The following is a 26,060-nucleotide window of genomic DNA, read 5'->3' on the forward strand; positions in this document are numbered from 1 at the left end:
TGCCGCTATGAACATTGGGGTGAATGTGTCTTTTTGACTTAGAGTTCTCGTTATTTCCAGTTATATGTGCAGGAGTGGGATTGCTGGATCATATGGTAACCCTATTTTTAGTTTTTTAAGGAAACTCCATACTGTTCTCCATAGTGGCTGAACCAATTTACATTCCCACAATAGTGTAGGAGGGTTGTCTTTTCTCCCCACCCTCTCCAGCATTTATTTGTGGTCTTTTAAATGATAGCCATTCTGACCTACAACTACAACTACCTCATTGTAGTTTTGATTTGTATTTCTCTAATAATTAACAGTGTTAAGCATCTTTTCACGTGCCTTGGGAGAAATGTCTATTTAATTCTTCTGCCAATTTTCTGACTGGGTTGTTAATTTTTTTTTTTTTTTTTTGATATTGACCTGTTTGAGCTGTTTGTATATTTTGGAAATTAAGCCCTTGTTTGTCACATCATTTGCAAATATTTTCAACCAGTTTGAATGTGGCCTTTTTGGTTTGTTTATGGTTTCCTTTGCTGTGCAAAAACTTATGTTTGATTAGGTCCCATTTGTTTATTTTTGTTTTTATTTCTTTTGCCTTGGGAGACCAACCTAAGAAAATATTGCTATGATTTTTGTCAGAGAATGTTTTGCCTATGTTCTCTTCTAGGAATTTTATGGTGTCAAGTCTTATATTTAAGTCTTTAAAACGATTTTGAGTTTATTTTTGTGTATGGTATGAGGGAGTGTTCTAACTTCATTGATTTACATGCAGTTGTCCAACTTTCCCAACACCACTTGCTAAAGAGACTGCTTTTCTCCATTGTATATTCTTGCCTCCTTTGTTGAAGATTAATTTACTGTGTGTGTGGGTATATTTCTGGGCTTTGTATTCTGTTCCATTCATTTATATGTCTGTTTTTAATGCCAATGCCATGCTGTTTTGATTACTGTAGCTTTGTAGTATAGTCTGAAGTCTAGAAGGGTTACGCTTCCAGCTTTGTTCTTTTTCCTCAGGATTCCTTTGGCAGTTCTTGGTCTTTTGTGGTTCCATATAAATTTTAGGATTATTTGTTCTTGTTCTGTGAGAAATGTCATGGGTAGTTTGATAAGGATCACATAAAATCTGTAGATTGCTTTGGGTATATAACCATTTTAACAATATTAATTCTTCCAATCCAAGAGCATGGGATGTGTTTCCATTTCCCTGAATCATCTTTGATTTCCTTTATCAATGTTTTATACTTATCAGCCTATGAATCTTTCACCTCCTCGGTTAGATTTATTTCTAAGTATTTTATTTTTTGGGATGCAATTTTAAAAGGGATTGTTTTTTACTTTCGCTTTCTGATATTTCATTGTTAGTGTACAGAAATGCAACAGATTTCTGCATATTAATCTTGTATTCTGCTATCTTGCCTAATTTGATTATCAGTTGTAATAGTTTTTGTGTGGAGTCTTTAGGGTTTTCTATATAAAGTATCATGTCATCTGCATATAAGGACATTTATATGCAGATACAAAGAGGTAACACTTCCTTTCCAGTTTGGATAGATTTTATTTCTTTTCCTTATGTGATACTATGTACATAGTATTCCAATACTATGTTGAGTAGAAGTGGTAAGAGTGGGCATCCTTGTCTTGTTCCAGAATTTAGTGGGAAAGATTTCAGCTTTTCACCATTGAGTATTATGTTGGCTGTGGGTTTGTCATAAATGGATTTTGTTATGTTGAGATATGTGTCCTCTATATCCACTTTGATGAGAGTATTTTTTGTCATTAATGAATGTTGAATTTTATCACATGCTTTTTCTGCATTTATTGAGACGATCATATGGGTTTTGTCTTTTCTTTTGTTGATGTGGTGTATCACATTGATTAATTTGTGTATGTTGAACTATCCTTGTGACCCTGGGATGAATCCAACTTGATAATGGTGTATGATCCTTTTTATGTGTTGTTGGATTTGCCTTGGTAATATTTTGTTAAGGATTTTTGCATATATACTCATCATGGATATTGGCCTGTAATTTTCTTTTTTAGTAGTGTCTGTTTGGTCTTGTTATCAGGGTGATGGTAGCTTCATAGAATGAGCTTGGGAGTGTTCCCTTCTCTTCAATTTTTTGGAAGAATTTGAGAAGGATAGATATAATTTTTTTGTATGTTTGGTAGAAGTCAGCTGTACCTGGACTTTTGTTTTCAGGGAGTTTTTTGAATTACAGTTTCTATTTCACTGCTAGTGATTGCTTTCAAATTGTCTGTGTCTTCTTCATTCAGATTTTGCAGGCTGTTAAGTTTCTAGAAACTGGTTTATTTCTTCTTTGTTGTCCATTATATTGACATATAGTTGTTCATAATTTTTTTTTCTGTTGTATTTCTGTGGTATTGGTTGTTATTTCTCCTCTTTCTTTTCTTATTTTATTTATATGGGTCCTTTCTTCTTGGTGAGCCTAGCCAGAGGTTTTCTGAATTTTGTTTATCCTTTCAAGAAACCACTTCTTGCTTTATATTGATTTTTCTACTCTTTTTTAAATCTCTATTTTATTTATTTCCTGTCTGATTTTTATTATTTTCTTCCTTCTGCTGACTTTAGGATTTGTTTTTTCTTCTTTTTCTAATTCTTTTAGGTGGCAGGTTAGGCCATTTATTTGGGATTTTTCTTGTGTTTTGAGCAAGGTCTGTATGACTATGAACTTCCCTCTTAGAAGTGCTTTTGCTGCATCCCAAAGATTTTGTATGGTTGTATTTTCATTGTTATTTGTCTCAAGATATTTTTAATTTTCTCTTTGATTTCACTGTTGACCTACTGGATTTTTAGTAGCACGTTGTTTAGTCTCTAAGTAATCTTTTTTTTTTCTTCTTGTTTCTCTTTCTGTGGTTGATTTCTAATTCTATGTCATTATGGTAGAAAAGCTGCTTGAAATAATTTCTATCCTTTTAAATTTGTTGAGGGTTGTTTCACAAAACAACTAGTATATAGTATATCCTAAAGAGTGTTCCATGTGCTCTTGAAAAGAATGTGTATTCTGGTTTCTTTTGGATACAGTGTCCTGTAGATATCAATTAAGCCTAACTGTTCTATTGTGTCATTCAGGATCTCTGTTGCCTTATTGATTTTCTGTCTGGAAGATCTGTCCATTGATGTCAGTGAGGTGTTAAAGTCTCCCACTATTATTGTATTCCTGTTAGTTTCTCCCTCTATGTCTGTTAGTATTTGTTTTATGTATTTAGGTGCTCTTGTATTGGGTGCATATATGTTAACGAGTGTAATATCCTCTCCTTGTATTGATTTTTTATCATGATATAGTGTCCTTCTTTGTCTTTCTTTATGGCCTTTGTTTTAAGTCTATTTTGTCTGTTACGAGTATTGTTAACCCTGCTTACTTGTCATTTCCATTTGTATGAAATATCTTTTTACATCCCTTCACTTTCAATCTATATGTATCTTTCATTCTAAAGTGGGTCTCTTGTAGGCAGCCTATTGTAGTTTCTTGTCTTATTGTCCAATCTACCACTCTATGTCTTTCGATCAGAGCACTTAGTCCATTGACATTTAAAGAATTGATTGATAATTATGTATTTATGACATTTTAAACCTTCTTTTCCAGTTGATTTTGTATTTCTTCTTTCTTCTTCCTTTTATTTTTCCTTTTGTGGTTTGATGGTTTTCTTGTGCATTATGCTTGAGTTCCTTTCTTTTTGGTTTTTGTGAATCTGTTGTATGTTTTTGATTTGTGGTTACCCTGGTTTTCAAGTATGTTAACCTGTAACTAGACCTACTTGCTTTAGACTGGTAGTCATATAAGCTCAAACACATTCTAAAAGATTTACATTTTCTTATTCCCTTCCCCAACATTTCATAATTTTGATAACCTACTTTATATTTTCATCTTTATCCTTTTGCTGTTCCCTATAGTTATAATCACTTTCACAGAGTTTTTTTTTATTGTTTTTTAATCTGTTTAAGTGATCTTCAATTATTTTATATATTTACCTTTCCTATTGTGATTTCTCTTTCCTGTAGATTCTAGCTTCTTTTCTATTTAGAGAAGACCTTTCAATATTTATTTTAGGATAGGTTTAGTATTGTTGTATTCTTTTAGTTTTTGTTTGTCTGAGAAATTCTTTTATCTCTCCTTCTATTTTAAATTATAATCTTGCTGGGTAGAATATCCTAGGTTGCAGGATTTTCCCTTTCAGGACTTTGAATATATCATGCCATTCCCTTCTGGCCTGCAAAGTTTCTGCAGAGAAGTCAGCTGATAGCCTTATGGGGATTCCCTTATAACTAACTCTTTGTTTTTTCTCTTGCTGTCTTTAGAATCCTCTCTTTTTCTTTAACTTTTGCCATTTTAAGTATGATATGTTTTGGAGTAGGTCTGGTTGGGTTCATTTTGTTTGGGACTCTCTGTGCTTCCTATACCTGGATATCTGTTTCCTTCTTTATGTTTGGGAAGTTTTCAGCCATAATTTCTTCAAATATATTTTGAATCCCCTTTTCTCTTTCTTCTTCTGGGATTCTTATTATGTGTAGATTGGCACACTTTATACTTTCCCATAGGCCTCGTATGTTGCTTTCTGTCTTTCCATCTCCTGCTCTGATTGAATGATTTCCATAATTCTATCTTCCAGATCACTGATTATTTAGTTTATTTATTGCCTTTAGCTTAGTTTTCATCTCAGCAACTTAGTTGTCTAATTTTGATTGGCTTCCCTTTATAGTTTCTTGTTCCTTGTTACAGTGAGCTCTGTTTCTATTGATAGTCTTAATACCTTCAGCATTTTTATCACTTTTTTTGAATTTGGGAACTGGTAGACTGGAGAGGTCTGTTTCATTGTTCTTTCAGGGTATTTCTCTTGTTCTTTTAATTAGGAGTAGTTCCTCTGCTTTTTCATTTTACTTATATTTCTCTGACTCTATTAATTTAGGGGAAAGAGTTATCTCCTTTGGTCTTGAAGTGTTGTTTTTATATGTGAGTGACTCTGTGTAGACAGTATGTGTCCAATATTTTTGGTGCAAGGGCTGCTTTTGGTATGGATGCTTGCCCCATCTTTCCATCAGGGTGTGCTGGTGTTTTCCCCCTTGATAGAGGGTGTGCTTTGTGTTGAGGAGACCAGAGCCTACGCTGGATGTTGGGCAGGCTCTCCTCTTTGCTCTGTGGTTGGCACAAACCTGTTGGGGGTAAGGTCTGCTCCCCAGCTGTTGGAGTAGAAGCCCCCAGATCCAGGTCTAAGCTGTGGTGTGAGGAGGTGGTACTGGAGTGCTCCCTTTGGGAAAGGAGCCTGCTGCATATTCTTCCCCAGGAATTCTCCACAGGGACATGAAAGTTTGTTATGCAGGCTGCCACCCTGTGTGTGCCCACAAAGATCAATGTTGCTGGCACTGCACTTGGGGACTGCCTCTGCTCTGAAAGAACTGGAAAATAACTCAGAGGCCCCTTAGGCATGCATGTGCACTCACAAAACTGCCTGCCCAGAAACTGCAGAAGCTAAGCCCCCATGCTTGCTATGGAAATGCCAGTAATTGACTCAGGTTTCAGCCCCACCTCTATGTATACATGCCCACAAAGTTCTCAAAACCCATGACAGCCCTGAGCAGTGCCCTGTTGAGTGTGCTGATAATGAGGCTGCTGTGGCAGATTCATGCATCTCCCTTGTTGTTTTGACAATGGGGCTCCTGTGGCAGACCTGCCTCTGTCTTGTACACACCCCCAGTTGTGGCCCAGGCCACAATTCACTCCCTTCAGTCTGTCCTTGCACAGCTAAACCAAGTCCTCTCCCTGTGTCTATCTGCTGAAGCCCAAGTTTCAGCACCCACTCACTGTACACACCAGCAAGTACACCACTCGAACTTGGGAAATGTGGTGATGTGAAAAGGATCATCTCTGCTGGTGTATCTCTGAGCCTCTGAAGCTCCCTGTCTGTCCCAGCGGACCTCCCAGCCAGTGAAGGAGGTTCCCAAGGTGAGGGAACCTTCCTTCTTTCACAGTTCCCTCCCAGGGACACTGGTCCCATCCCAAATCCTCTTCTTCTCCCTTTTCCCTTTGTCCTGCCTGGTGATGTGGGGTTCTATCTTGAAGCTTTGCTTGTATGAGATCTTCTGCAAGCTTTCAGTAAGTATTCTGTGAGAATTGTTCCAGTTGTGGATGTATTTTTGATGTATTTGCACTAGAAAAACATGTGCATTCTGCTGCTTTTGGATGAAATGTTCTTTATATATCCATTAAGTCCATCTCCTCTAATGTGTTGTTTAAAGCCATTGTTTTCTTATTGATTTTCTGTCTGGATGGATCTGTCCATTGATGTCTCTTTGGTGTTAAAGTCCCCTAATATTATTGCATCACTTTCACCTTCTCCCTTTATGTTTGTTCATCTTTTCTTTATGTATTTAGGTGCCTCAATGTTGGGTGCATATATATTTATAATTTTTATATCATCTTCTTGGGTTGAGCCCTTGATTATTATGCAATGTTCTTCTTTCTCTCTTGTTACGGTCTTTGTTTTAAAGTTTTTTTTATCTGATATAAGTATTGCTACCTCAGCTTTCTGTTTATTTCCATTTGCATGGAATACTTTTTTCCAGCCTCTCACTTTCAGTCGTGTGTGTCTTTAGATCTGAAGTGAGTCTCTTATAGGCAGCATATATATGGGTCTTAATTTTGTATCCACTCAGCTACTTTATCTCTTTTGATTGGAACATTTAATCTATTAATATTTAAAGTGATTATTGACAGGTATGTACTTATTGCCATTTTAATTGTTTTGGGGTTGATTTTGTAGTGTTTTTGTTGTTGTTGTTGTTACCGTTCTTTTCTTCTTCTTTTGCCCTCTTCCATTGTGATCTGATGACTCTCTTTAGTGTTGTTTGAATTACTTTCCCTTTTGTGTGTGTATCTATTATAGAGTTTTGGTTTGTGGTTACCATGAGATTTATATACAGCTATATATATTTGATTATTTTAAGTTGGTGATGTTTTAAGTTCAAACACATTTTAACTACCCTGCAATTTTACTCCCCTCTCTCCAAAGTTTACTGCTTTTGTCATCATATTTTATATTTTTTGTTTTGTGAATCCCTTCACTATTTATTTTGGTTATAGATGATGGTACTACTTTTGTCTTTTAACCTTCATACTAGCTTTTAAATTATTTATTTATTTATTTATTTATTTATGGCTGTGTTGGGTCTTCGTTTCTGTGCGAGGGCTCCCTCCAGCTGCAGCAAGCGGGGGCCACACTTCATCGCGGTGCGTGGGCCTCTCACTGTCACGGCCTCTCTTGTTGTGGAGCACAAGCTCCAGACGCGCAGGCTCAGCAGCTGCGGCTCACGGGCCCAGCTGCTCCGCGGCACATGGGATCCTCCCAGACCAGGGCTCGAACCCGTGCCCCCTGCATCGGCAGGCAGATTCTCAACCACTGCACCACCAGGGAAGTCCCTAAATGATTGATCTATTACCTTTATTGTATGTTTGCCTTTACTGGTGAGATTTTTCCTTTTATCATTTTTATATTTCTAATTGTGGCCTGTTCTTTCCCACTTAGAGAAGTCCCTTTAACGTTTCTTATATAGCCAAATTAGTGGTGCTGAAATCTTTTAGCTTTTGCTTCTTTGTAAAACTCTTTAGCTCTCCTTCAAATCTAAATGATAACCCTGTTTGATAGAATATCCTTTATTATAAGTTTTAAATTTTATCTCTTTAAGTATATTGTGCCACTCCTTTCTGGCCTGCAATATTTCTGCTGAGAAGTCAGCTGATAATCCTATAGGAGTTCCCTTGTATGTAACTAGTTGCTTTTCTCTTGCTACTTTTAACATTCTCTCTTTATCTTTAATTTTTGCCATTTTAATTATAATGTGTCTGGGTGTGGATCTCTTTACTTTTATCTTGTTGGGGGTTTTCTGTACTTCCTGGACCTGGATGCCTGTTTCCTTCCCCAATTTACAGAAGTATTTTAGCTATTGTTTCTTCAAATAAGTTCTCTTCCACTTTCTTTCTTTCTTCTCCTGCTGGAACCCTTTAAATGCAAGTTAAGTATGCTTGATGTTGTCGCAGAGGTCACTTAAACTATCTTCATTTTTTCAAAATTCTTATTTCTGTTCAGCTTGGGTGATTTCCACTACTCTGTCTTCCAGATTGCTGACCCATTCCTTGGTATCAACTAATCTACTGTTGATTCCTTCTATCATATTTTAAAATTTCATTTATTGTATTCTTCAGCTCTGTTTGTTTTTTATTTTCTAATTCTTTGTTGAAATTCATACTGTTTTCATCCATTCTTCTTTCAAGTTTAGTGAGCATTTTATGACCATTGCCTAGAACTCTTTATTGGATAGATTGCTTATCTTCACTTTTTAAAAGATATTGTTACTTTGTTTGGAACATTTTCCTCTGTCTCCTCATTTTGCCTATTTCTTTGTGTTTACTTCTATGTATTAGGTAGGTCAGTTGAATTTCCAGATCTTGGAAAAGTGGTGTTATGTAGGACATGTCCTATGGGGGTCAGCAATATGTTCCCCTCTGGTTACTAAAGCTATATGCTGTAGAAGTGTCCCCTATTGAGTTGTGTGTCCCCTAATTGAATTGTGTGCCCCCTTCTTTTGTGGCTGGCCCAACTACAGTGTGCACACTGGAAGGTGGAGCTGGTCCAAATGGCTGCTAGGTCCTGTCTCATGCAGTGGCTGTGGGCCTGCTAGAGCATGGAGCCATGTTCCCGTGGAGCTAGCTGCACAAGCTGGGGTCCATGGGCCCTCTGGGCTGGTGTCAGCCCACGGGTAGTCAGGGGTAGGATAGACATTTTTATTGCTATTTTAAGAATAAAGAAAAAAGGACACAGAGAAGGTAAATAATTTGTTTGGTGTCACAGACCTAGTAAGTCCATATTAAGATTCTAACTGAGGACTGTTTCACCCAAACTCAAGCTGTTTCTACTATCCCACTTTGATTCTATTGACTAATAATTTTTCAACTAATAAGGATCATGATCTGATACAATTTGGCTCAACTATTAGGGGCAAGATAAAAGAGTTAATAAATTATCAACAACAAAAATCTTACTCTAATTCTGTACTTTTTTTGAGCAGTCAAGTTGACAATAAAATATCTTGAGGGAGATGTGAATATAAGTGAGGGTGGAAATTTGAGAAGTTTTTCCACTTTTCCTCTAAATTCATGACTTGGAACAGTATGTTCCAATCTTGTAATTGCAGAAAATATGATTTTCAAAGGAAGGAAGGATTGTGAAATGTGTTTTGGGCCACAAAGGTACTGAATTGTGTGTTTATGCTTAGAACCTTAGAGTTGGATTTTTTTAATGAGCACTTAGGAATTCATGGCTAGCAAGAGTTTTGCTGATGTTTTCTGGAATTGGAACTTTGACCAACCTTGCTGACTGAGGAGACTTTGGTTTTTTGAATTTCAATATCACATACTCACTGCTCATAGACATTTGTCCTAACTGGGTTTCATATGGACAGCACAAGTGAAAGATAATTGACAGGAAAGACTGGACTTAGAAAGAGGAGAGGGAAGTCAGAACGTCAGAAATTCATGAGAGGAGGCCCTAATATTGAAGACTATGAGACATACACTGGGATAATAGACGTAGCCAGTATTTAGTTTTTGAAAATATGAATATTTGAGAGAGAAAATTTTTGGAAAGGGTTAGGTCCAGGCTAAGATGGTGTTATAAATAGATGAAATGCAGAGATTTAATTTAGTCTGAAGACACTACAAACTCTTGTTTCTATTTGATTTATAGGTTTTGACTGAACAACATGTGCATCATCTCTGCTACTTACTGTGTATGTGAACTTGAACAAATGTTTTAACTTTTCTGAACTCCATTTTTTCATCTGTGAACTGAGGATACTGATATTTACCTTGTAATGTGGGTGTAAAGATTACACATAATATAACATGCTGGGTTCATAGTAGATAATCAATATATAGTGGCTTTCTCCTTTCTTAAAAGAGAGTTCTGATACATACCTGTTTGACCATACTACACATTCTGAGAAGAGTAAGAGACACTAATTACCTAAAAGTATATAAAATAATGAAAGTTCAGAACCTTTATTCCATTATTCTAATGGTATAGCTTTAATGGAGAGTAAGCTGGCACACCAACACATGCTCTCTAGGTTTATGTGAGTTAGCTCTGCCTTGGTACATATCCAACTCTAATTTAGTTATACAATACAATTTCATTTTGTCCTTCCTACATAATATGACCCATCCAAAAAGGTGTGTCAACATTACAAATCATGACTCATAAGAAGGTGAAGTGTCTCAGCCGTGGCAAAGCAGTGCCTAGGATCATTACACAGATTTGTCAGAGCAATGAGTATCACTGGTTACAGATATTTGACCTAACCTGCAGAATAAAGCACTTATAAATTCCAGAATTTAATCAAAAAATATATGGATAACAAAATAAAAAGTAATTCAGCCAAGTGTAAATACCCCAAACTTTCATCTATTTCAGAGGTGCATAAGACATGGAGTAGAGACTTTTCCAGTGAGAGACTGAATAGACAAACAGACAATGATTGTACTATATATAAAAATAGAACTTTGACCCACAACCTGTAGCAACCTGCCCAGGAAACCAATCTCCTTATCTTCAATAAACAACCTAGGAAGCCAGCTTGTTGTAAGTGCAGGAAGCTAGATTGTTATCTCTAGTGACAATCCAGGAGGCTAAACGACACCTTCTGTGATAATCAATCTAAAATGCTTAAGATTTTCTGAGAAACTGACTGCCTTATTTTTGTCTCATTTCCAACTGAGGATCCAATTGGATTTCCTAACCAATTTCACAGGATACGCACTTCTAGTTAGCCCACCTACAGCATCCCCAGATCAATAGCTTTCAATCAGGATATATACGAAAAGTTCCCTTTTCCACACCGTAATGTTTCCCATGTGTCTATCTGCTTTGAGTCTCTGTGAAAACACACATTTTGGTGTCTGACTCCCTTGCTACAGCAAGCTCTGGATAAATAGCAATTGCTTGGTCTTATTTGGTTGGTCTTTGTTTTTCTCCACACCAGGGAGAGACCTGCCACGTCACAAAGAAAGGAACTCAACCTCAATTGTAGATGAGCTAGTTTCAATTCTTCCCATTTTGCAAGATTAATGGCATCCATGCCTTTTTTTTTTTTTTAACATCTTTATTGGAGTATAATTGCTTTACAATGGTGTGTTAGTTTCTGCTTTATAACAAAGTGAATCAGTTATACATATACATATGTTCCCATATCTCTTCCTCTTGCATCTCCCTCCCTCCCACCCTCCCTATCCCACCCCTCTAGGTGGTCACAAAGCACAGAGCTGATCACCCTGTGCTATGTGACTGCTTCCCACTAGCTATCTATTTTATATTTAGTAGTGTATATATGTCCATGCCACTCTCTCACCCTGTCACATCTTACCCTTCCCCCTCCCCATATCCCCAAGTCCATTCTCTAGTAGGTCTGTGTCTTTATTCCCATCTTGCCACTAGGTTCTTCATGACCTTTTTTTTTTTTCCTTAGATTCCATATATATGTGTTAGCATACTGTATTTGTTTTTCTCTTTCTGACTTACTTCACTCTGTATGACAGACTCTAACTCCATCCACCTCACTACAAATACCTCCATTTCATTTCTTTTTATGCCTGAGTAATATTCCATTGTATATATGTGCCACATCTTCTTTATCCATTCATCTGATGATGGACACTTAGGTTGCTTCCATGTCCTGGCTATTGTAAATAGAGCTGCAATGAACATTTTGGTACATGACTCTTTTTGAATTATGGTTTTCTCAGGGTATATGCCCAGTAGTGGGATTGCTGGGTCATATGGTAGTTCTATTTTTAGTTTTTTAAGGGAGCTCCATACTGTTCTCCATAGTGGCTGTATCAATTTACATTTCCACCAACAGTGCAAGAGTGTTCCCTTTTCTCCACATCCTCTCCAGCATTTATTGTTTCTAGATTTTTTGATGATGGCCATTCTGACCAGTGTGAGATGATATCTCATTGTAGTTTTGATTTGCATTTCTCTAATGATTAATGATGTTGAGCATTCTTTCATGTTTCTGTTGGCAATCTGTATATCTTCTTTGGAGAAATGTCTATTTAGGTCTTCTGCCCATTTTTAGATTGGGTTGTTTGTTTTTTTGTTATTGAGCTGCATGAGCTGCTTGTAAATCTTGGAGATTAATCCTTTGTCAGTTTCTTCATTTGCAAATATTTTCTCCCATTCTGAGGGTTGTTTTTTCGTCTTGTTTATGGTTTCCTTTGCTGTGCAAAAGCTTTTAAGTTTCATTAGGTCCCATTTGTTTATTTGTGTTTTTATTTCCATTTCTCTAGGAGTTGGGTCAAAAAGGATCTTGCTGTGATTTATGTTATGCCTTTTTTATCCTTCCTGTCCCTTTTCTGTCTGTATCATCTCTTTCCATTCTCAATTCTTTTTACTTATATCTGCAATCCTTCAGATTCCCCTTACAGCTCACTTAGATGATTATAATAAACCAGTCAATGTTATTTTCTTTTTATTCTAATCCACCTCAATCACTACTGCCAGATAAATCTCACAGAAGCAATGTTCCAATGTTTTCACTTATCTTACAAAAAACATTAAATGGGAAAATTTTCAGTCTGAGAAAACAAATGGCCTCAATCAAAATCCCAGCAAGTTATTTTTTGGGTATAACAAACTAATACTAAAGTTTATATTGAGAGGCAGAAGATCCAGAATAGCCAACACAGTGTTGAAGGAGGACAATGTGCTACAGTAATCAACTCAGTGTGGTATGGGTAAAAGAATAGATAAATAGATCAATGAAACAGAATAGAGAGCCCAGATATAGATTCACATAAATATAGTCAACTGATCTTTGACAAAGGATAAAAGACAATGCAATGGAGCAAAGATAGTATTTTCAACAAATGGTGCTGGGACAACTGGAAATGCACATGGAAAAAACTGAATTGAGATGCAGTCTTACACTCTTCACAAAAATTAGCTCAAAATGAATCACAGACCTAAATGTAAAGCACAAAACTATATATAATTAGAAAATTATATATATATGTATATTTAATAGTTCTTTTAAAAAAAGAAGACACTGGCTAGTAGCCACTGAAGTAGTCTTTCCCAAACTTGCACTACAGCACATAAAATGCAAGGAAAAAATGAAGTTATAACATTGAAAACAAAGTTGCTCTTTTAGAATACATTTTTCCACTGTTTATAAGGACAGAGAAGCTATATTGGATAAAACAAAAGATTGCTTATCTATGTTTATCATATGAAACCTCAGGAACTTATGGTTGTTTGAAAGAACTAGAAATATATTTTTTTCCTCAAATGTCTGATCAGAGACAAGGACATTTATTTTTCTATGAATGAGAAAACACTGAAGCTACATCTCTATCGGATGGATGTTGATTCTGGAAGAGAAAAGAAATTGTGACCGTAGAGTTGCATACCCATCCAAGATATCTTCCATAAGAGAGGTTAACAAAAGAGATGCTCAGATATGCTAGAATCAGTAAATTTCTCCTGAACCACCCTTGGAAAATTACATAAAGACACAATTGCCAACTGACTCAAAATGAACAATTCCAGAATGCACAGTTCAGGCTCTAAAAAGTTTAACAGAGCTATCTTTTCTTGGTTTGTTTGCAGTTTTCTAACTGAAAGGTGACTTGTCAGGTGGATTTGGCAGTATGGGGTTATGCTTGGTCCATGCTGCTTCTCACACCTATTTCCCTTCTGCTTCTACTCTAATCATCATATGAAAAAAAGTGTTTCTCGAGCAACATTTTATATCCTACAATCAGATGAAATATACTGCCCATTGGAGTACCACTAAAAACTTTGTTATTTGTTTGCACAATTGAAATAATTATGCCAAGAATATTACAAAATGCTCTCCTTCTTTCCATAAAATCAGAGTTGCCTGGAGTCACATAACGGCCATTGTTATTGCTAAGGAATTTGAATAATGGATTTCAACACACTTACCACTCCTGTTGAGTGATCTGAGTCATTAGGCTTTTATAAATGAAAAAGATAGTCATTCCATGTGCAAATATTATCTGTTCTCAATTCCCTATTTCTACGCTAGTTCACATTCCAACTAAAATGTTTGAATGTTTCTGTGGAAAACAGACATAAAAATTAGCATATATGATCTGATTTCAACCATGAAAAATGTACATTTTAAGAAACCCATAAGCAACATGTTTTATTCTATAATGCAGAGGGAATACATCACCTTATTAGTGCTTATTTTTGGCTGATGAGATTCAGTTTTGTGGAAAAAAAATTAGATAAAATTTTATAACTTTTCCATGATCAGCATGATGTAAAAAAGTATACACAGGTATTAAAAAATCAAAAGTACAGTAAAGTGTTAATAGTGTTTTCCTCCTAGCAGCTTGAATGTAAATAATTTATTTTCCTCTAACTTTTTTCTATATTTTAAATTTTCTATAGTAAAAATATAAAATTTTATTGAAATGTAAAAAATTTAATTGAATGTATTTTGTAGAAACATGGCTTTCCATCACCAACAAAATCAACTAAACATCTACAGTAATTCCCCTTACATACTAACGAGTTCCATTCTGAGAGTGCGTTCATAAGTCCAATTTGTTCATAAGTCCAACAAAGTTAGCCTAGGTACCCAACTAACACAGTCAGCTATATAGTACTGTACTGTAATAGGTTTATTATTCTTTTCACACAAATAATACATAAAATCAAACAAACACAAAAAATAAAGAAAACATTTTTAATCTTACAGTACAGTACCTTGGAAAGTACAGCAGTACAGTACAACAGCTGCCATAAAGGGGCTGGCATCGAGTGAATGGGCAAGAAGAGTTACTGACTGGAGGAGGGAGAGGAGGTGGGAGATGGTAGAGCTGAAAGATGGTCAGCAATAGGAGAGGGAGGGCAAGCTGCAATTTCACTCACGCCTGACGTTGATGGAACGCATGTTCGCATCTTTGAAAGTTCGCAACCTGAAGGTTCATATGTAGGGGACTTGCTGTAAAATAAATTAAATAAACTAAACATCTTAGCTGCAGGCTAATGGCTTTCCACAATGAGCTTCAATCTGTCTTCCCATAACTTTATTTTTCATTTTTCATTATTCCCCTTCACACATTTTTCACTTCAATAAAAAATTAACCCTTTGCCATTTTACGTATAGACTCTAAATTTTCTTGACTCTGTATGGTTGTTTATCCTGTTCCTGGATTTTCCTCTATGTCCAAATCATTTCAGGCTTCACTTATTTGTGGCTTTACCTTGGGCTTTTTCTAAACTAAACAGCTTTTCTTCTGCATATTTCCGGTACAGCTTCTTTCTTTATTTCTTATAAAATCTTATGCAGAGGTCATCTCCTCTATGAGATTATACCCTTTTCTCCTTCATTCATTCCTTCATTCTGTCATCTCATCCTTCCTTCTTTCCTATTTTTAAGTAGCTAATTTGGTCACTTTTTTTTTCTATATTTCTCATTTAAATATTATCTCCAAATCTACAGTCTTACTTTGTTTATTCTGAAGCATTTAAGACTCAGACACTTGAGAAATGAATGACTACCTGAAAGAATGATGTATCAGCTGGAGGTAGCAAGGATCATGTGTTATCTCATCTGATTAGTCACGGAGAATCATGATAAATAGGAAGACAAAAGTGAAAACTTATGAGACAGAATGTTACTTGGACTAACTGCCTGCTTTTGAATCTAAGTTTGGATCAGATTTAAGTTTACTTCTAGACCTCTGATCCCTGGAGGTTAGATTTACAAAAGCACCCATTCTGACCCTTGTATATATTTCACCATATGACAAATGATTGTTCTGTGGAACAGTCATTTTCCTTCCTGTGTAGAAAAAGCCCATTTTTTACCTAGTGTTCACAACTCCCCTCTACATTTAATGTATTGGGTTGGCTAAAAATGTCGACAGAGAAATCAGAACGAACTTTTTGGCCAAGCCAATATTTACTCTTTCTTACTCTTTTTCCTTCTTTTTTCCCTTCTTTCCCTTTCCCTTTCTCCTTCCCTCCCCTCTTCCTTCCTCCATTTTGTCTTTCCTTCCTTCTTTCCTTCCTTCCTCTTCCTTCCCTTCCTTCCTTCACTCAGTTACTGTGTAATTTGCCTATTCCTTTGCATTAATCTGTTCTCTTTTAAAATTTAATCCACAAAATTCAAACTATCTCATTCATTGTCAGAAAACTCCTTGATTCCACAGTCTTAGTTTGAGTGTTCAATAGATATAAGAATAAGTATTTTAAGTATATAAGTCTTTTATTTATTCTCTTATTAGAGAGACTTAAGAGGATAGCTTGAAACTTTTTCTATGAAAATAAAATAAAATAAATCAGTTATTAGGGTATTTAGTAAATATGACATGTAAGATATGGGAATTTAGATATGCATCATTTGTGAAATTTTTGACTTTTCATTTACCTGTTTGACTTTTGCTGTGAGCCTTTCATTCATAATTAATATATTAATTAATTCTCTACCAAATTTTGAGGTTCCTGCTGTATGCAAGGCCCCACCCTAAGTATTAGGAGTACAGAAATAAATGGGAAACAGTCCCTACCCTCAAGAATTTACAGTAATATGGGGAGGCAGATAAGTAAACCATTACACTACAGTTCAGTATGAAAAATCAGGAAGGTACATATACTGTTAAGAAATAAGTAATGAACTCTTCCTGGGGCTCAAGGAAGACCTCTCAGAGAAGTCTGTTTTAAAAGATGACAAAGTTCTGCATTGGCAAACTTGTGATTTTCTCAGGAAAAAGATGGCCTCTTTTGTCAATCACTTTTGAATAGTTGGGAAAATAAACATAAAGTCTGTCAAGTTTCCCTCTAAATTTAAAAAATGTTTTATAAATTATGCTAGCAGAGAAAATTTACAAAGTAAAACCCTTAATTTAGAAGGAATTGACAATTGTGGATGTCACAGCTCTTCTTTTAATTTCTCACTGCCTTTTCTGCCTGACTTCATTGTTTCTTCCTGGTACAAGCCCTTACCACTCCAACCCCCTTAGCTGCCCTGACATCAGTGTAAACAAGTATTTTACCCTTATCTCAGTCAAAATGAAACAAGACACTAAGGAATATAGAACTCTAGCTTTGAGGTGTCTTTGAACAGAATCTAGCCTAAAAATGGATGCTTAAATGTACCGTATAACCCCCTGCCAACTGGTCATTAGGCATCTGGAAACCTCCAGCTACAGGTTACAACCACTGAGGAATCCTATTACATCTTCTATAAATATTGAGTGAAACATCTCCAATATTTCTTTAAAAACACACAAAAAGTAAAGCAAAAAAGGAAAATGCAAAAGGGATGCAAGTGGGAGAAATCAAAATGTACACTTATTAAATGTTCATTAAGTGCACATTTTTATTCATCATTTTATTTAATTCTCACTCCCAGGATATTCTGCTCTTAGTAAACAAATAAGCAAGCAAACAAAGAAAAAACAAAGTGCGGTGATAAATAAAAGTTTGTGCACTTAGTAAATGTTTAAAAAGTGTAAGTTTTGCTTCCTCCCACTTTCATCCCTTTTGAGTTTCTTTTTTAATTTATTTTTCTAAGGATATAGGAAGTGAGGTTGGTGGGGAGATAGGTGGGTGGCAGGTGGCAGGAGGATTGTATGTAAAGTGTTTAACAAAGTTTCTTCTTCTGGGAAAGTTTAAGGTCTTCCTTACCAGCATTTATTTCACACAAGTGATGTGAGCAGTACTCTAGTTGACAAAGAAAAAGAAAGAAAAGGTAGGAAAGGGAAGGGAAGGAAAAGAAAAAGGAAAAAAAGGAGGAGAAGAGAAGAGAAAAATGATAAACAAGGGACAAGAATTTAGGATGGCTTTTTTTTTAACTTTAAAATATCTACAAATTTGAATTTAGGGAGGAAGAAAAGAGATTGAAAGAGAATAAGAAAAGAGTAGGAGATAAGACAGAGAAGAATTTCAGTCTAGTGAACAAAGTAATTTATATCAATTCTTTGAGTATTTGTGGAGTAGCTCTTACAGGTCCATCACCCATTAATAAATTGGGTACAGAATTAAGACCAACCAAAAGAAAATGGATATGTGTCCTTCTTCCTCAAAATCTTGAGGAATGAGCATCCTTCCCATGAGCATCTCCTCCTCAAGGACTAACAAATCCAAGCAGAATGTGACAATAGGTATTTCAAATCAAAGGCTCAAAAAGTGAATTTCCCTTTCAATTTTATTCTAGATAGTATTTCTTCTGTTTTTACAGAATTTAATAGTATAGACTGCAGCTATTTATGTACAGCTTTGCATTTACTTATATCTTATTACATTTGATTTTAAATATGTTCTTCTTAAATTAAAATTACATTTAAAAGTTCTACAGAATTCTGACTTTTTTACCATGTCATCCTACTTCTCAAATCCACAAACATAAACTATCTAGTAAATTCCAGTCACTTTTTTTTTTCCAGAATAAAAAAAAATGCCCCAGTTTTCTTCTTACCAAGACAGGAAGCATTTCCTGGAGATTAATCACTCTTTTGACTTGCAAAATTGGAAAGGTTGAGAGAAATTAGTAAAGTAGGTTGTATCATCCTATTTTGGATTTGGAATTTTTGGAAATGGTCTTGCTGCCATTCATAGGAAAGCAATCATGAGTCAAGCTGTGTGTGGGTGATCTAAACAAACATTGTCACCCTATAAAAGTCGGACTCCAGACCGTTAACCTAGAAGAAGATAGGCAGAGAGCAAGGCATTAAGACAACAGAGAGCTGAGAAAAGTCAATGGAAGTGAGGAATCTTCCAGTTCTGCTGTTGCTATGTGTGGCAGTTTGCTCAGCCTATCCATTGGACAGAGCTGCAAAGGACAAGGATGACAGCATGGACCTTGTTCAGGTAATTAAGGAGCCAGCCCTCACGCTCCCTGACAGGGCCAAGTGGAAACCCTCTCTGCTTTCTATTTATAAAACTCACAGAATTGTTTGAACTTAATGTATAAGAAGTTCAAAGGCAGAGAGTTATAGAGTGTTGTACGTGGAGAAGGTCTCAGTATCACCTATTTGGACTCCTCTTTTGATGCCAGAAGAAACAAAAGCCAGAGATATTAGGTAATTTCCTAAGATCAAAGCCACCTTACTAGCAGCACTGTTTAAGACACATGATTAGCAAGTGGAGAGTATATGAAATATATCTTGCTTTGGAACTTCTGTAGGTATTTTAATCCAATATAAAGTTAGATGGATGTTTTTATTTCTGGTGTCATGTTTAGACATAGAGATTTGTCTAAGTTTTTTTCTCAAGCCAGGTCCTTGTGAGAAGCATAAAATGGAAAATTGAATAAATGTAGCTGAAATATACAATTATGCACAAGGAAGTTTGTTTTGTTTTTCTCCTTTAAGTTCCCTGGATAATTATCTTGATTTTCCAATTCATTGCAATTTTCATTGCTTTGGTAGTAAAATAAGCTGCAGAGATATTCTGTTACAAAGATAAAATGAAAGTAAGGAGGAGTCTGCAATTGAAGAATTAAACAAATATGACACTTACTTTGATTTCAATAAACTAGAGGAATATTTCAAATAGATTAAGTGAGCAACTGTACAAGTTTACCATAAACCACTCCACTAAAAATCATAAGAATGACCTAAAAACTATACTTATGTTTCTGCTAGCAATACCTCGAAAACTACTACAACCTTGAAAAGGATGTGAAACAGTTTGTTAGAAGAAAGGACAGTAGTCCTGTAGTTAAAAAAATACAAGAAATGCAGAGGTTCCTGGGGTTGGAAGTGACAGGGAAGCTGGACTCTGACACTCTGGAGGTGATACGCAAGCCCAGATGTGGGGTTCCTGACATTGGTCACTTCAGCACCTTTCCTGGCATGCCCAAGTGGAGGAAAACTCACCTCACTTACAGGTAATGGGTCCAAAGAGATTTTGACATAATACTGAGGTTTATAAATCACTATCACAGGAGAAATAGTATCTTCAATTTTTTTTCATACAGGATTGTGAATTATACACTGGATTTGCCAAGAGATGCTGTTGATTCTGCCATTGAGAAAGCTCTGGCAGTCTGGGAGAAGGTGACTCCATTTACATTCTCCAGGATCAATGAAGGAGAGGCAGACATAATGATAATTTTTGCACTTCGAGGTAAAAAACAGAAACAAGGGAAAAAAAACCCATGCAAAATTTTATCTGTTGTTGTTTCATTAGAAAAGATTCCAGAGAGATCCTAATTACTAATCTTGCCAATAAAAATTTTTTTCTCTCTTAGAACATGGAGACTTTAGCCCTTTTGATGGACCTGGAAAAGTTTTGGCTCACGCCTATCCACCTGGGCCAGGGATTTATGGAGATGCTCACTTTGATGATGATGAAAAATGGACAAAGGATACATCAGGTTAGTTATACATCTCTCAGAATGATTTCAGTGTTGATTTTTGTTTTAACTTGGAGAACTCTTAATAGCTAAGAATACTGAAGAAATGGGGTGTTATGGATTTCCCAATGGGTCAAGAATCAGCAGAATCAGGCTGGAGATGGGAGTAATTGGATATGGCTGGATACTTTGTCCCAGAGATTGATTTCAAGAATGAGCCTTGAAAAACACTTGGCTTTCCATTAAGTGTACTCAGTCAATTGATCAATTAACCAAAAGAAAAAAAAAGAGGGGGGAAGCACTGTGTGTTTCCAGGAAGTAAACAAATATAATACACAGCTGATCTGTGTAATGTACATGTATTTAAGGAATGAGTAACTATTATTTATGATTTCTTAAATAGGGATCAATTTATTCCTCGTTGCTGCCCATGAACTTGGCCATTCCCTGGGTCTCCAACACTCTACCAACAGTGAAGCTTTGATGTATCCAGTCTACAAGCCATCCACAGACCTGACTCGGTTCCACCTTTCTCAAGATGATGTGAATGGCATTCAGTCCCTGTATGGTGAGTGATGCTGGAAAAATTAGGCATTGTAACTTTGCAATGACGGTCTTCAGGAAAGCTTCAAAATGCTGCATAAAGCATTTGTAATTTAACTCAAAGCACTTTGAGAATGTTTGGAAAGGATATAAATTGACAGAAGAATCACCTTTCTTCTAATGTTTGCATCCTCATATCTGTTCCCTTTAGGACCTCCGACAGCTTCTCCAGATGACCCTGTGGTGCCCACAGAATCTGTGCCTCCAGAACCTGGCACACCAGCCACATGTGATCCTGCTTTGTCCTTTGATGCAGTCAGCACTCTGAGGGGAGAAATTCTGTTCTTTAAAGACAGGTCAGACCAGAAAACTATATTTTCCTATCTATTCTTTTGATGTATCTATACAATGCTTAGCGAGGAAAACAAACAGAAACTTGATAGGGATTTTTAAATATTTAAAACAAAAAATTTTGCTCTGAACTTGGAATCTTTCTGATGCTTCACTTTCCACATTTTCCTAAAATTGTCAAGTTCATTTTCAAAGACTTAGGATGATTTGATTTTTACCCTGTAATTGTCATTCCCAAATGTTATAAGTTACAGTTGCTTTTCAAAAGGCACAAGTAGAACTTTAGAATCAGAATTTTATCTTTACTTCCTTTAAAAATGATACCAGGATACCATTACATTTAATCAATTAATTTACTCACTGCTGGATAAATATGCACATGATAAAACTGCACAAGTGGAAAGAAAGTTAAAAGGAAGTCATCACCACATCATTGACTCTTAGTTCCTCAGTTCTCCCTATCTTCATCCATAGTGATGAACTCTTAAATATGCTTCCAGAATTGTTCTGTGTATATATAAAAATATACTTACATGCACGTATACATACACACACATCTGTCTATCTTTTTGAAAATATAAATGATGGTATAATATATATATTGTTTTGCATGAATTGTAGATATTTAAAGGTTACAGTCAGCTGATTAATTTGTATTGTAAGATAAATTTCCTTTCACAGAAGACATTACTCTGGAATCCTACGGCAACAGGTCCAGTGCAATCTTCTGGAAAAAAAGGAAAGATTTTTCCCCAGTGACAACATACCTGATTTCTGTCTGTCATCGAGCCTAGAGGATGTGGGAATGGGGGAAGATGTGTGAGACAGGACAATGAAGAAAATATGCTGAAAGGTGAAAGACTTCTTTCAATTTTCATTTCTTTTTACATATTTTTCAGACATTTTTGGCGCAAATCCTTCAGGACATTTGTACCTGAATTTCATTTGATCTCTTCGTTTTGGCCATCTCTTCCTTCAGGCATAGATGCTGCATATGAAGTTATTAGCAAAGACAGCGTTTTCATTTTTAAAGGTAATTATTATATAATAATTTCTTTAACTTGCTGAAATAAAGCCTCTCTGGAAAATTGATTAAGAGTTTAATTGGAAATTGCTCAGAGTTGTAAATTCCCTCATTTGGTCTGTGTTCATTCATTCAAGCTGCAAATTTTTGTTTAATGTCTATTTTGAGCTGGTGACTAAATCTAAAATTCTGGCTTCCCTTTTACTATGAAAATTAAAGATGCTAAGAAGTATTTCTAAAACCAAAGATATCTGTTATAGATTCAAAGTGATTGTGATTTTTAAAAAAAAAACCACAGGAAATCAGTTCTGGGCCATCAGAGGAAATGAGGTGAAAGCAGGTTACCCAAGAGACATCCATACCCTGGGTTTTCCTTCAACAATAAGGAAAATAGATGCAGCCTTTTCTGATAAGGAAAAGAAGAAAACATACTTCTTTGTAGAGGACAAATACTGGAGGTAAAATTTGACTGGAATGACTTTGTATGATCCTAATTAGGGAAATTATTTTCTTTCTCTAAGGAAATCCCCCGCCTTACTCTTAGACCTGCGTCCCTCACAATAGGAATGGTGGGGCTTTAGACAACTGTGGGGAAGTACTTACTTTCAAATATAGCAGTGCCTGATAACAGGCATTTCTTAAGCTCCCCTGTTTTGAGTCACATGTACAATAAGCTGGAGCTTCCCTTTGTGTTGTTGACCCATCCGCCTGGAGTGTTCTCCTTTCTCCTCCACCGACACAAACCCTGCCCATCCTCCAAGTCCTGGCTCAAGTCCCACTACTTCCATGAAGCTTTCCCTGCTGCATTCCAAACCCAACTGTACTTTTCTTTTTTGAAAGAAGCCCTGCGAATCCAGGCCACAGGAAAATCATTCCTTTCCCTTTGTCTTATAATCCACTCATTGTTTGAGTGTCTGTCTTGATTTCCCAACTGTACTATGTGATTCTCAAGGGCTTCCCTTAGCCTCACCCATTCATTACCTCTGCCTAAGAGGATGACAGGTAATAACAGTCTAGCTATATAGGACTCTCAGAGAGGCTAATTCTTGGGCTATCTGCCCAGACTCTGAGATCTGGGCGGACCAACCAAGGTCCAGCCAACAATCAAAGATGCACTTACTGTGCTTTGCTTCTTGTCCCAATCCCTTTTCATAGGAGACTGCCATAGGAAATCCAGATGTGCAGGGTAGGGACAACATATATGTACAAAGTATGATAGAGAACTTCAAATTTGTATTTTAGATGAATGATTGAATTCACTTTATGTTCATATCTTTGTGATAGAAGGATGATTAAGATTCTTTCTGTCCAGACCTAAGAAATATGGTAACAAACAGCATCTGCTAGATCAGGGTGTTACCTCTGTTTCTGGTAGAGGTTTTAAGAGTTAAGTTTGCAGTACCATTAAAGTCACACATTTCTGTAGCACTAAACATGTCTGACATTTATTTGCAGTACTTGGAAAGTTTGTTAGAATTCCACATTAAACCTAACATGATTTACGAATTTTGGTAACATGACCTCCATGCAATGCTGAGCTTTTTTTCTTTTACTCGGTGCAGATTTGATGAGAAGAGACAATCCATGGAGCCAGGCTTTCCCAAGCAAATAGTGGAAGACTTCCCAGGGGTTGACCCAGAGGTGGATGCTGTTTTTGAAACATTTGGTAAGAGGACCCTTATTTTGTTGGCAGTGGGGCACTTGAAACAGTCTATAGTATCAGAGGGAAGAGGAAAATTGAAATATTTCATAACAGTTTTCTTTAACCAGGTTCCTCCTCTCAACCCTAAATTTCAACTTATGAATTTCATATCAATTATATGACTACCTCATATAATAAGCTATATAAAAATTCCCTCAAGTGGTGTGGCCAAGTTTAACACTGACCAGCTGGCTTTCTCTATCCCACTGCTGCTACTAATTCCCAGGGAGATTTTCTCTGTCTTTCCTGAGTAGTCAGTCAGTTGCCAATATTTAACTTTCCATGAGCCCAAAGTCTAAAAAAAGATTTTTTTTCCTCCTCAGGGATAGATGGGTGGAGGGATAGATGATCTTTATTGAAAGGTAATCTGAGCACCATGATGGCAGAGCCATAAAGGATCATCTGGCTCTGAAAGAGTCCCTGTGCCTCTCTGAGGCCAGAAATGTCCCTCAGGCTGCCTCATGAGGAAAGGGGAGGAGGAGTATTGGGAAGGAAAAGCTTAAAGATACCACAGTTTCCAAAGTTTCCAAAGATGCAGAGAATTTTATCTGACTGCAAGCAGAATAACCTAATAACTCAGAGCATGATTTTGCTGTCAGACAGAGCTGAAGATGAGTGCCATCTCCATTCTTTCCCTGTTGAGTGACCTTGGGCAAGCATCTAAATTTGTCTGAACCTCAACTTCTTCATCTGTAAAATGGAGTTAGATATACATGCCTCTTAGGATTGTTGCAGAAATAAATGAAAAAACATCATGTAAAATGTTTAACGTAGTCCCTGGCAAGTAGTATAATTCTATAAACACTTTCTGCTTTTAGGTATCTATTATTATGAGTTTTGTACTTTGCCAAATTTATTTATTGGAAAAAATATCTCACTATTTCCCCTGTCTGTATTTGCAGGGTTTTTCTATTTCTTCAATGGATCTTCGCAGTTGGAGTTTGACCCAAATGCAAAGAAAGTGACACATGTTTTGCAGAGTAACAGCTGGTTGAATTGTTAGGAGAGATGCTTAGAAGGCATAACATGCGAATTCTAAATGATGCTGATATCTCTTCACCTAAGTCTCTGTGAATTGAAATGGTTCATTTTCTCCTGTGTGTGCAGTGACTGAGAATGAGAGTGTGAGCTGGTGTGTCTTGCCCGTTAGCTTCACAAATTTCAGGGCATTCAAATGGGCTGTGTGTTTGCACTTTGCTCACATGGGGTAGCCTCCCACAGGGAAGGAAGAAGCACTTGTGCAACAGACAAGTGACTTTATATAGAATATTTTCTTATTATTTAATAAAGACGAGTTGTCAGTTATTTTATTTTATTGTTTTGTTTGTTTCAAGGACGAGTTGTCCTCACAATCTTGGGCGCATTGTGGACTGAGCAGGAGACAGTAGAGGTGGCAGGATTAGGATCTCCACAGCTGGGACCTCACAATGGGCTCATCCAGAACTGGAAACAATCTGCCACTTGCCCTCCCCAGGTACCCTACAAAAGAGATGCTATTTCCACCAACCAGGCATCGTATGTGTTCCTGACATACCTAAGGAGAAAGATCTAGGGAAGTTGTCACCTTATAGGGCAGGCTCTGAAAAAAGTTGTGTCTTTATTCCCGTCTTGCCACTAGGTTCTTCATGACCTTTTTTTTTTTTTTTTTTCCTTAGATTCTAGGTGGGATAGGGAGGGTGGGAGGGAGGGAGATGCAAAGATATGGGAACATATGTATATGTATAACTGATTCACTTTGTTATAAAGCAGAAACTAACACACCATTGTAAAGCAATTACACTTCAATAAAGATGTTTGAAAAAAAAAAGTTGTGAAGCAGAATCCTATAATTATAGCAAATCACCTAGTTCACATACTTCATTACTCAGGTGGGGAAATAAACCTGTTGTTCATCTTTTGCTTTTACTTATATTTTACTTATATTCCATCAATGGAACCCCTTTCCCTGCCTTAGCAAACAAATGTGCTCATATTCCCCCTATTCGCACATGAAAATATCCTCCTGTACTCATTTTGTATCTGTCCATGCCCACAAGCCCATGGAC

General features: G+C 36.4%; 1 protein-coding gene across 1 annotated transcript; it reads left to right on the plus strand.

The window, feature by feature from the left end:
* The first annotated feature begins 7,428 nt into the window (after positions 1-7,428).
* On the plus strand, positions 7,429-25,822 carry MMP3 (matrix metallopeptidase 3). Its single transcript, XM_082409995.1, has 10 exons — positions 7,429-18,906; positions 19,683-19,927; positions 20,018-20,166; positions 20,291-20,416; positions 20,799-20,963; positions 21,150-21,294; positions 22,189-22,322; positions 22,612-22,771; positions 23,876-23,979; positions 24,918-25,822. The coding sequence occupies exons 1-10, from the start codon at positions 18,796-18,798 to the stop codon at positions 25,016-25,018; spliced, it is 1,440 nt and encodes a 479-aa protein (XP_082266121.1). The 5' UTR covers positions 7,429-18,795; the 3' UTR covers positions 25,019-25,822.
* The last annotated feature ends 238 nt before the right edge of the window (positions 25,823-26,060 follow it).

This window comes from Balaenoptera physalus (genome assembly GCF_965194825.1).
Source record: "Balaenoptera physalus genome assembly, chromosome: 10".
NCBI lineage: Eukaryota > Metazoa > Chordata > Mammalia > Artiodactyla > Balaenopteridae > Balaenoptera > Balaenoptera physalus.